Genomic DNA, 13019 nt, shown 5'->3' with positions numbered 1-13019 from the left:
CAGTGGAAGTGGAAGAGGAAAATAAGACAAAAGAACTGATGAGACAAATCACTTGTGTTCTACAGAGTCAGTACAGTTTTCTTTTGAAGTTTCTTTTGTGCTGTCGACCAGAACAGTCATTGAGAAACATCCAGCTGTGTGGAACCATAATGGAGGCTAGACAATACAGCCATGATGGACCCCTAGGGAAGTTGAATACACTGATTATGGCCTGCACCCCGCAGGGGAGTTTCACTGGAGCTTGCACTGTGATAGATATAAGGGAGGACATGGTGGGCAAATAAAAAGAAAAATTTAGAGGACAAGCTGTTTCTCAGCACAATTGGATTCCAAATGGCTTGCTGAAGTAAAATTACCTGGTCACAGATTTGAGAAATTCACAGCCGGCTGACTTTTAAAACTGTGCAAACCTCCTGATTGGCAACATATATCAAGGGAAGAGGGGGTGCAGACAGTCATTACTGAGTCCCATCAGAAGCAGTTTAGTCCAAATCACATTTGTAGTTTCTATCATCTGAATATCAGCCTGTCTGGTACAGCATATAGCACCATACAAGAAATTGATATATCCATTATTTAAATTGTGCTTGGTTTCACTTTCAGGATAAATCTCTTCAGGCAGCCACTGATTATTTTAGCACCTACACTATTACCTTCTTTTTGTTACTGTGTGTCGAGATATCATAAAGTGCTGTCTGCAACTTTATAGACTATGGGGACATGAGACAGACGGTTCTCTGCAGCTCTCCAACAGCCTGTCAAACAGCGAGGGAAGTATCCAAACACAGCAGACAGGCCACATGTCCTCACAATGCCTTATTTACAAGCCACATACACATACATACACATGCACAGGTTGCAGCTATAACACTGTAACAGGTGGTTTGTGGGTGGAGAGAGGCAAGCTTGGTGTCCGACTGCGAATGCTCAAATTATCCATTACTTACAGTGACCTCATCTCACTGTGCCCCCACACACAGTGACAAACACAACTGAGCACACACCGCACACACTCACACACATAGAGCACTGTGTCTTTTTCTTCTCTGAGTTTGTAAGCAGCACTTCACTTCCCAAAGGCCCACTCATTTCTCACTTCTGACCATAAAACTTCACCTTATCCATCTCCTGGAATTGCATCTCTCTTTTTGGTCTTTTGGGAACAAGAGGAACCGACCTATATGGTAGAGAATTTACTCAGTGTGGACTGGGATTTCAACTCACCTGTAAAAGACTGATCATAGAAAGAAGAATGCTCCACGTTACTAAACATTATTGACAATACTGCGCACCCTCTACATAACATAGTAATCAAATAACAAAGCATGTTCAGTCAGAGGCTTCTTCAGCACAACACAATAAACTAATTTTTTTACAATGACTAATGACAACTGCCTGTTACTGATCTTTTTTGAGCAAGATAGTGTTCCTCTTTGGGATCTATAAAGTATTATTCAAGATATGAAATTCAATAAGAATACTATGAAACCACTGTCAGGAAGAAAAATGTATGATTATGAAGTGCTCTTCTTCATTTTAAAGAGTTATCAAAGTGCAGGTTTTACCATCGCTCTTTACGCATAACCATGAGCAACCGTGTCTTATTTCAACCCCAGAAAGTGTAAAAGCTACATTGGTCCACAGCACAAATTGTAGCGGTTTCACAAAGAAGACTCAAAGATTGTAAATTGAGCACAGTTCAAACTTCCAAATGGTTACTTCTACCTTTAAAAATAGTGATATGGTGGGGTTCACTATCATGTCATGTGACTGCTGCCCTAATCAGAGCAGTAGGCATCATGAAACGTTGCTATCCCATATTTCCAATGCCTTCATTGTGACTGTGTTTCTGTGCTGTGGACCAAAGTTGCCATATAACACAATCTGGAGTGAGAGTAGGCTGCAGACTTCTGAACTATTTTGCTTTCCAAGTCCAACCCGTGCTTGGAATATTTTCACAGACGCTTCTTTCATGCTCCACACAAAAAGGTTGGAATAATAACACAATAATAAAATATTCTTTGTTGTGACTCAAGTCATATCATATCACCTCTCAATAAGTGCATTACTTTGAAGTTACCAAGTAGAGACTTTAATCTTGTGAACAATCAAAATACAATGAAAGGGTGTTTTGGAAAACACAGCGCCCAAAGAATAGAATGAAATTAATTAGATGTGCAATTTCATGCGACATGTGCGTGTTACAGCCCAGACTCTAGAATACTCTTTGTGCTAAGATTCACAGCCCTTCGTCCCTGGAAAGCTTTGAAAAAATACCTCAAACATAATCAATTCACCAACACTTACACATTAAGTTAGCTCTGCTTCTTAAGATTCCATTTAATTGTTTGTTGGTTAGCATCCTTGGGTGCTATGAGAGGTGCTATAAAACTTTAAAAAATAGAAATAAAAACTACTACTACTACTACTAATAATAATAATAATGATAACAATAATAATTATAATAATAAATACTAAAACTGATTAGATTTTGATCATAATACATGAATATCACAGCTGCAGCAGAAATCCAGACATATAGAATGAGTAAAAACATCACTAGAAAGAGCTGCAGCGGTTGTCAAATATTGCTGTGGACAGTGAACAACTTGCACAGTCTAGCTCAGAAAACAGATGAGTAAATCTGTAAGTCTTGGCCCAGGGGTTATCAGAGGAAATCAGCTTTTCTGGCACAGTTCAGATAGTGTGAAGGACATTGTATAACGTCAGTCTCCATTCTATTCTTCTTTACAAGAGGGAAAAAAGGACAGCTTTGCTTGGCCTTGGATACAAAACTGCAAAATGAAATGAAAACACAAGACCAAGACAAACTCATTAAACTCAGATGGGCTCTAACATGTTTGCTGTGAAAGACTGATGCAGTGAGTGCATTGTCCAGGTCTAATGGGGCACAGAGGTCAGAGTGTGATGACTTGAGGGTTAAAAATGTGTTGATTAGAATTCAGTGTTCAGTATTTAGGGGCTTGGCAGGACAGAAATATTCATGTTGATCGCAATACAAAGTTCACTTTCAAAATCACACAAGAGTATATAAAAAGTGACAAGAAGAAAATATGACGGGGCCAAATACATCAGCTGAATCCAGAAGAACTTGGATTGTGTCTTGTGAAAAACACACAAAGTGCTAATGTTTGAAAAGATTCCAGTGTCAGTAATGAAATATGCACCAAATTTAAATTTTCAGGCCTACATATTTCATATAATTAATCTTAAGTGTATGTTTTTCATTTTGTATAAAATAAATACACATCTGTTCTATTCAAAAATATAATCTGATAACCTCTTTAGTCTATATTTCATCATTTGTAGCTCAAATGAAGGACATCAGAGAGGTGCCTGAGTCTGCTTTCATCTGGATTTCTCTCTTCATCTTATTTGATAAGAGTCGGAGTAAGAGAGGAGCTGCACTTTTTCTAAAGATTCACATGTTCTTCAGCTGTGATGTTTTACTGAAAAGAAGCCTTTGCAGCAGGTGATACTCAGGTGCAAAGGGTTATATCCAGTAGATTTTCATAATAAAAGTGAGGAGACTACATACTGCAATTGTTTTTAAGTTGTCGTCTACATAACTGAAAATCAATCACTCATTTTCATGCTTATCGACTTTCACAAGTGGTCAAACAGTCAAAGCTTGACAACAGGCTAGAGCAAAGATTGAAAAAAAAAGGTCACAAAACAAAATGAAATAAATAAGTAATGATGAGTGCAGCTTGCAAAGTCTAGCTTTAATTTAGCTTATAAGATGATAATACCTTACGTACACCTCTGATCCTGGCACAAACAGGTCATTTGTCTATTTGTAATGTGTAATCAAATGTTGGAACCAAGAATTGCCTCAAAGATGTGTGTTAGTGACAGCTTTGAAGTGATAGGAAGTCACTTCATCTCTCCTGACAGCTTCATCAGCAGCAGCTTAATAATTTGTGCTTGAGTGCTGAAAGTGTGAGATGAAATATTAGAGGGCTAAGAAGTCTTCAGCTGGATGTGTGGGCTTTGGCATTTCTGTGGACAAGGGTTTCTCCTTTGAGAGTATTATGTACAATCATAATTACACATTGAATATGATTCATGCTGATAAATTGAAGAGATATTGGCTTTTTTCAGCCAAAGTTGTGTCAAAACACAACTTTTGTCAAAAACCTTTTTTCTGTTGCTTTTTAGTGGGGGTGTCCTCATACTTTCTCTACCACCAACATGATACGTCAATCTTGGTAGGAAGCACAGTCATGCCAAAAAAGAAAGTAACCATTTAAATGTGAGACACTCACTTGTTGAGGTAGATTCGTTTCTCAGTGAATTGGCCTGACCCGTGCTCTGGATCCTCATATGGCTCATTCTGCACCACCTCCACACCTTCCCCACGTTCACTCTGTTCATGACTGTGTTTACTGATCATATACAGTTGGCCGATCCGGTACTAAAACACAGGAGAGAAAAACACAGAGAAACCTTGTTCAAACTAATGAGACACTTCAACCTGTGATATTGTTACTGTTACAGTAGCAAACGTATGCAAATGGATCAATGAGAGGTGAGTGAATGGAAACAAAATCCTCTTGATAGTAGTCTGGCAACTGACTCAGCCGTATAATTTTACAGCAACCATGAAAATAAATGCAGAAGGGAAAAATACCAGGATTAATGCTCCTATACATTCCTGACACGTGGCTTTGCCATAGTGAAAGAAAAGCTGGAGGATTAGGAGCTGAATAGTGACAAAGACCTCATACCAAATCATACCCAAACAGCACAACAACAAAAACAGAAGCAACAGCCAGTCAGGTGACCCTATCCTATCGCATGGTCCCTTGTGACATATCAGTCAACACCCACAATCTTTCACTCATCACTTGTGACCCACTTGGCCCAGTCACAATTTGACTTTGAGCCGCATGGACAGGCAGGACCTGGGTGTCACATGTCAACTATTTTCCATACATTCAGAAAACGATTAGGATGCTCCTTGACAGAGATTTACAACTGCCTGCGGACCTATTTCCGGGCTGGGAAAACCAATACAGCCCTGATGGGGACGTATGTTGCTCTGCTGGAACGCTGAGAGGTCATGAAGGGCTCAACTGACATACACACAGTGTGCTGCAACCAAGGATAGCTGTGTTAATCTACTGGAAAAAAGGAGAGGGACCGTCTGGGATGTTCACTTGTGTCTCAACATCCAGCCACAAAAAGCCAGGAATGGAGAGAAGAGAAATGTGATAGTGTAGCGGAAAAAATGGAGCTAATTTATACAGGGCAACAGGCACAGAGTGCAACTCGTTATATCACAGAAGCAAATTTTTCCATCTGCTGACCATGAGAAGAAAGCAATGAGCTGTGACAAGGAATTCCCAGTTGGAATGTTGACGGTGGTGTGTTTCTGACTGCACAGCTGCTCGAGTCTGGCAGAATCTTTCTGCCACAATGACATAGTCGCAAGCCAGGCAGAAGCTGTGTTTAGATGCACACATACACAAATGTCTGCACAGATTCCCAGCTTCATGTGGACTGATTAATCAATCATACAATATATTGAAATCCCAATCCTTCACTGAGGCCTTAAATATGAACATTTTCTGCTTATATGTGCCTTACGGTAAATCTAATTGAAGGCTGTGGACTTAAAGACAGTTGGTCCAATAAAAAAAGACTTTAATGACATCATCTTATGCTTTAAACCAGTCAACAACAAAATAACAGGCAGATCAATGGCTTTAATTGAAGAAGATCGCATCGATATTTTGTGCAGATCAATTGCCCTTCTGGTTTCCCAAGGAGTTGGAGGAGACCAACAAATGAGCTAAAAGCTGAGTAAAAACTGTATTTACATAAATAAACAATTAGATCCCCTGCAATATGTCCATAAGTAAGTCATGATGGTTTAAATGACAAAAAGCGCATTTACTTGATACATGAAAAAAATACCAGATACCCGTGATACCAGATACCGTGATACCATAAAAAAAGACTAACACGCACAAATAACGCAGCTGAGTATACGCTTGCATGTACACACTCAAATAGACTCTAATGGACTACGCAGCAATATTCCCACAGCCAGCAGCAAGACAGAAACTGACAAAAAGTCTAAAGTAGTGAAAAAAGAGAGCGGCCAACCAGCTGAATCTGAAGGATTTAATAGATGACTTTGAATAAAACTGTGCCATGCACTGCCACTGGGTATGGTTTTCTCTGCTGTGCTCACTCACCAGATTTTGTCACACAACAGCTGGTCTCTTTTCTTGGTTGCATTTAAGAGGAAATCATGTTGTTGTTGCTTTTGCTGTATTCTAAATTGCATTTGTCTCTGGGTCTCTGTTGGCTAATATGTTTTCACCGTGTGCAGAAATGATCAAATAAAATAAAACTGACAAAAAAATAGAAACACTTTAAAAAAAAATAGAAACACCTTATTTTTTATTTTGAGTCATAATTGTTAATAACAAAACAGATAAATGCAGAGATATGGATATATCTGCTCAGATGGCAGTGGTGACCATGATGTAGTACTTTATAGCATAAAAACAGCAAGAAATTAATGTGAACTAGTTCTTTTCGGGAACTATGAACTATGAACAGAAATAATTCAGTTTGGGTATATGTGAACTGAACATTTATTAGGTCTTGTGATGTGTGAACATGGAATTTCTGCCACGTGTTGCCATTAACTATATCACTGCAACACTTACACTCATGAAGCAAAAGAAACAAAAACTGTGACTACAGAGATAATAGTTTTAACAGAACGAGTATAAAAGATACTTAAACAGCTGTAAATTGAATCCCTGCTGGATGCTAATCATAAAGTCAGAGTGTCCACTCCGGAGGACCTCTCAGCACCTCTGATCACACGGATGGTGAGCAGCAGTGAATTAACATTGAGCGCCATCTTTTTTGCTGTCCCCTGCACTAAATCAAGGCTGAGATGTTTTGTGTAAACCAGACAGCCATTGTGCCATTCTTCCTACCTGCCTTTGTATCGAGCTCCTGGTTATTGTCTATATGAAAGCTGCTGCTGAGGAGTGAGAGGCTGCTTTCATTGTTGTCTTTGGCAGTCCCACTCTAATGACCACATGGGAGAAGTGGCCCTTGCTGTGGTTCGAGTGGATACGAATAATTGCTTATTATTTCTGCACAGCAGAAACACAGCAGAGCCACACAGTATGATCAAGGACTGACAAGTAGGAAAAATATGCTGTCTCCTATGCTCAGGTGTAATTGCTTTTCTACACTTCCACCAGTCACTGGATTTATCTGCCTTGTTTTTCTCAGTTTCCTTCTGTTATTTTTGTTTTTATCTGCACAAAGTTTCAACCGTTTTAGCTCCTTTCACTCACCTCCAAACTTCACTCTTGCTCATTATGTTTTATGTGTAATATCAGGTCAGTCAGCTTAAGCTGTACTGCGTTTGATAACTTGGTTATCATGTTCTTCCAAATGGAGCTGCTCTTAGATTGACTAACAAATGTCTATCAACCAGTCGGCCAATAGAAAAATAAGACTGAGAGGATGAACTGTCCCAAGAAAAAAAAAAGAAGCTAACTTAATCATAACTTGACTTTGGTCCCTTTTTCCCTTTCCCCTGGAGCAACTGTCCTCTGATTTGAAGACAGGTATTTGTCCCGCTAGGTCCCACTGGATTCCTCTGAATGCGTTTGGCTCATTTTTTAATAGCATTCCAGATGACCCTGGTCTAGTCACAGTGGAAACAGCGTCGGGCTGCAAAGAGAAGAAGAGTCTGACAGGAAGTCAAACATGCCAAAGAATGTGGATCATTTTAAAATCCATGTAGACTCTTTCATACATCTCATCACTGTATCGAAATAACTGGTGACACCGGGCCAGAAATAAAGTGGTGTGAGGATTTTAACCTTGGGTAACGAGAGTCTCGGTGGCTGAAAAACACAAAGTGTCGCATGACACCAGGGAGGGCAGGGCATGGGAATTAAGCTAAGCAGTTTCAAGAGTGGAAGTGGACTCACCAAGTTATTGTATCCTGAAGTAATACTATATTACTTTGATTGCAAGAATGTGACCTGTGCAACACAACACACTCTACTTCTATTGGTGCAAGTGGAATGTGATGCTGCTACAGCTAGCAAAATCCAGGGTTTATTCCTGCACAATCCTCCCTAAAAGGACTAACTTGGTGACTTTGCTTGAAGAAATGGTTATATACATAGTATCAGAAATCCTCACCTCGATCATGTGGGTAATAGTATGATTGTGTAGGTAGGAGAACTTGTAGGCTTTACAATTGCAATTACCTTAGCTTTAGAGATGCTGGAAGGCAACTTTTAGCATCTTTGGACACAAAAATCACTATTTCTCCTTGTCTTTTGCTGGCTGGTTGAAGACAAGAATTCAACAAACAGGGACGATAAGAATGGGCAGGACTCAAAATTGTAAATAATCAGAGGAGCGCATGACCATGTCTAAGGTTAAACAGAATACCTTTACTCACTGATGCAGATTCATCCAATTTATCGCAGGACAATAAGGTTTAATCTCTAAGCCCCTATCTGTGGCACTCAAAACAACATCAGCAGCATAGCCAAAAGATTAAATCTGTGATAAATTAATCAGATTATGAGTTAACTGTCAAAATTATACTAACAAGAGTGGCAGAAGTACTCTTTCTTGACCCAGTAGGGGGGATAAGCAGATGTCCAAAATGTCAAATCTTTGCTTTGAATTAAAATCTAATCATTGAGTTTAAGAATCATGCTGGTTGATACTCATACATACAACCTGGTTATGATGGCTGAATATGCAAATGTGCAATGTAAAGTACCATTTAAATATGAAAGCATTAAGCCAATGCTGTGATCAAATTCTGTGTGTCTGCTTTTCTGGCTCTCTTTTTTAACACAACAGCAGGCGGTGGGAAACTGTGGTGATTGTGCTACTGCCAAGGAGGGTGTTACTGTGAGTGTAAGATAAGAATCCTCACAGAGAACATACACACAGAGTTACAAACGTGAGACAATACTGGGCACAATGCTAGGATGTCATTAAAATTCAAGCACAGACACTAATTACTACTCTGGATGCTCAGTATTCTGGGATAATTGACTGTTCTCCTGTTGAGATATATAACTTCTGTGCTTGATGCCCATTTTAGTCTCTGTGTTTTTGTCTTGTACAAGTAGATAGATCTCTCTTTATCTAAATGGTACGTACATGCTTTATTAATACAATCTCATATTTTTTTTGTTCTGTTCAAGAAACAATGGTCATGTAATAATTATACATGAAATGGTGAAATCTTCAGTTGCGCATTATTGTACCTGGAGTATCCCTCTAAACACTCACCAGCTCCTGTACGGGGACCCCAAGGTGTTCCCAGGTCAAAAGGGACATATAATCCCTCAAGTTCCGGGTCTGCCCTGGGGCCTCCTCCCAGTTGGATTTGCCCAGAAGACCTAACCAGCCATGCCCAAACCACCTCAACCTAAGGAGCAGCGGCTCTACTCCGAGTTCTCTCTGGATGGTTGAGCTCCTCATGCCATCTCTAAGGCTGAGTCCAGCCACTCTCTGAAGGAAACCCATTTCAGCCGCTTATATCTGCAACCTAATTTTTTCCATCACTACCCAGATCTCAGAACCACAGGTGAGGGTTGGACCAAAGATGGACCAGTAAATTGAAAGCTCTGCCTCCCGGTTCAGGTCCCTCTTCACCTCAATGGATTGGAGCAGTGCCTCGATTATAGCTGACAAAGCCCAAATCAGGCTGTCCATCTCTTGCTCCAACCTGCCATCACTTGGGAACAAGATACCCAGATACTTAAACTCATCTGCCAGGCACTCATCCCCGACTCGGAGAGAGCATTCCCCCTTTTTTCCGGTTGAGAACCATGGCCTTGGATTTGGAAGAGCTGTTTCTCATTCCAGCCACTTCACACTCAGCTGGGAACTCCCCGAGTTCAGCCCTGGCAGAGTCCAACACATCCTGTAAATGAGTTCGACCTAATGCCAGAAATGTAGATGTAGATCTTGCTTTGGTTATACGGGGACCAAATAGCTCGCAAAAGCAATTCCAGTCCCTATGATATATGATATTTCATGTGCAAACCCAATGCTAATAAATACATTTCAAACCTTTGACCATAAATACACTAAATGAATACACTGTACTTGGAATGAAAACCACTGCAGAAGCCAATACATGCTTTAGAATAATATTCATGGTTTTAGCTTTAAACAACACATTTCCTTTCTGTGTCTCCAAGCCTCACATCTTGTTACCTGCAAACAGGTGTTGGCACATTCTGTTCTTGTGCAACATCAGTACAATTACACTGTAATCTAAACCTAAGCGGCATAATTACATTAGTTAACATTATCTCACATAAATCTGCCGCTGTGCAGCCTGCATGTCCGTCAATTCATCTACAAGGAAAAAAATGAATTAATGAATAAATAAAAGAAAAAGAAAAAAGCTTCCAGCAGATGAGACACAGATACATATACTGCAATATAACCTCAGACTATATGAAATCGCAACCCCCATTTCCCTCTTTATCTCACAGGAGACAGCCAACATCATTCATCAGATTGCAAAATTCCATTAAAAACACCATCAAAAAGCCTCTTGCAGAGCTGCATGAGTTCATTGTCTGCTGTAAACAACATTTTGTTCAGAGGAAGAGATCTTTCATGTAAAAATGGAGTTAGGAAACTGTGGCTGCCATTACTGCAACTAACCTGTGAGAGTGGAACAGATGGTAATGGAGCATGTGAAAAGGGCCAGAGTGAAAACATCTGTACCACTTATGTGAAATGTATCTGTCTGAGGAAAAATAGCTGACAGCGTGTGGAGAAAATAGAAAGACAAATTACAAAGACAACGTTAAGAGAGTCAATTTAACAACAATAAAAAAATGATGAAATTTATGTAGAATTGCAAGATATATTGTATGATGGGAAGCCTGCAGAGCTCATTAAGGCAGTCTCAGCTGCTTATTCTCATGCTTCTGTCAGACCACAGGCACCCCAGGAGATCTAATTCAAAATCATCTCTCCCAGTTAAGTGCCTTTAAATGTTGCTTTGTATGAAGAAACAGCAACTTGAAGCCAATAACATTGCATGTAATAAATGTGAATGGAAATTTCATACTTAAGCCTACTGGCTCATTGAAAATCTTTACGATCACGTTGAAGTTCCTTTTTATCTCAACAGTCACACCTCAACAATCGCAGTGAATTTCAGGAACACAGCAGCTCACATACATTCTATTAAATCCTGCACTTGGGCAACTCTGCAACAAAGTATAATTTCGATCTAACCTCTAAAATGGACTTTTCTTCTTTCCACAGAGGATGAAGTGCATAAGCACACTCTCTCTCTCTCTCTCTCTCTCTCTCTCTCTCTCACACACACTGCTGTGTAAGCAGAAACGTGGGAATGCTTTCAAGAATGAGCTAATACAACTGACTGTATTTTCTCCATCTGTGCTGCTTCAGCAAAATGTCAAGGTGAGTGTTAAAACTCTGCAAAGATTTGATGAATTCACTTGACACAGGGGTGACATATGCAGTGTGGCAGGAAGCAGAGGATGGCAGCTGGCGCAAGGCAGCGAAGTAGCACAACACTAATGAATTCTGTGCCTCACAAGTTGGCAGCCGCCTTCAGCAATTTCATTACCTCACCTGAATACTCTAAATAGATGCTCCATAGAATTGAGAAGTGGGGACTTTGGAGGCCAAGTCAAAGCCATCAACTTTAATTTATGTTTCTTAAACTATTCCAGAATAATTACTGCAGTGGTATAGGGTGCAATAACCCGCTGAAAGAAGCCATTCCCATCAGGAAATACTTTACGCATGTGAAAAGTGGGCCTGGTCACGATGGAAATTCTAATAAAAAAAAAAAATGTATTTTTATGCCTACTCTTCTTGCTCTATACATAAGCAAATCTTCACAGTCAAGTTCACTTTGTGCTCTGTCCAGGAGAAGATATTCAACAGGCCTTAATTCTACTGTTTCCAACAAAAAAGGGACCATCATGGACCTGTTTTGTAGCCTTCATGTTTCTAGCCCTTTAAAATGCATTCCCACATGCGTTTTTCATGCACAAAAAGAAACATATTCATTTAAATCAGAGAGAAATAATCAGCTCAAGTGTATACATGGTGACATTTTTCTCTTGATCACCCCTCTTTAATAAATAAAATATATCAGAGATGCAGTTCATTCAATTTATGTATGATTGAATGAACTGAATGCCAATTTTAATTCTTTCTGAGCAGGATCAGATCAGATCTTCATGATCTTTTCATGAGCCATTCATCAAATTGTTAATGTAACCAAAGCTATGTGGCAGGAACACGAAACATGTAAGAATAACACCCACATTATTGTCAAGACCAAGACCAAAAGCTTTCCAGCAGATATTAAACAGAGCATCTCACTGCTATTGCGAGCTTTCATTCCTCCTATAGTTCTTCTTGCCTCCCTCTCATTCCCAGGGAAAACATGGCTGTAAACATAATAAAAAGAAGGCATGATTCGTCATTGCAGCTACCTTCTTTCAGTGATGGACAGGGTTGTCACTCTAATCTTTCTGCTCCAAAGGCAGTATGCTGTAATGCTGCTGCAGTACTGTGTGTTGTATGTTTCTGGCATAATAATAATTCATGTTTTCAGCAATTTGGGCAGTGGTATAACTCTTCTGCACCAACAGTCTTGTGCACCATCATGGCTGCAGCCGATTAATAAGGGATATTGAGGGATAATGTCAAACTTGAGGTAAAGTAAACAACAGAAATGTCATAGAAATGGATTTGCGGTCTCTTATCTGACAAACAAAATTTTTTATAAATCATGTAGGTAATGGTTTTATAGTACTAGCTTTGTAGTGATATTTCTTTCAATGTTTCAGGGAAAGTAAACAAAATTATATTTGTGGTACTCAGAACAAACACCCGAAGGTGAACTCAAGAGACAATAAATAAAACATATTGCCTGAACTGCTAGGAATGCACCTTAAGGAAAGTCT

General features: G+C 39.6%; 1 protein-coding gene across 1 annotated transcript in view; it reads right to left on the bottom strand.

Moving 5' to 3' along the window:
• pitpnc1a (phosphatidylinositol transfer protein cytoplasmic 1a) overlaps nt 1-13019 on the bottom strand; it is a 41401-nt gene that overhangs the window by 11474 nt on the left and 16908 nt on the right. The window contains exon 2 of the mRNA XM_072369777.1: nt 4290-4438. Coding sequence (XP_072225878.1) covers nt 4290-4438 — 149 coding nt within the window. The remainder of the gene's footprint in view (nt 1-4289; nt 4439-13019) is intronic.

This window comes from Leuresthes tenuis, unplaced genomic scaffold, assembly GCF_036924035.1.
Source record: "Leuresthes tenuis unplaced genomic scaffold, fLeuTen1.0.hap1 SCAF_17, whole genome shotgun sequence".
NCBI lineage: Eukaryota > Metazoa > Chordata > Actinopteri > Atheriniformes > Atherinopsidae > Leuresthes > Leuresthes tenuis.
This window is presented reverse-complemented; position numbering and strand designations above follow the sequence as displayed.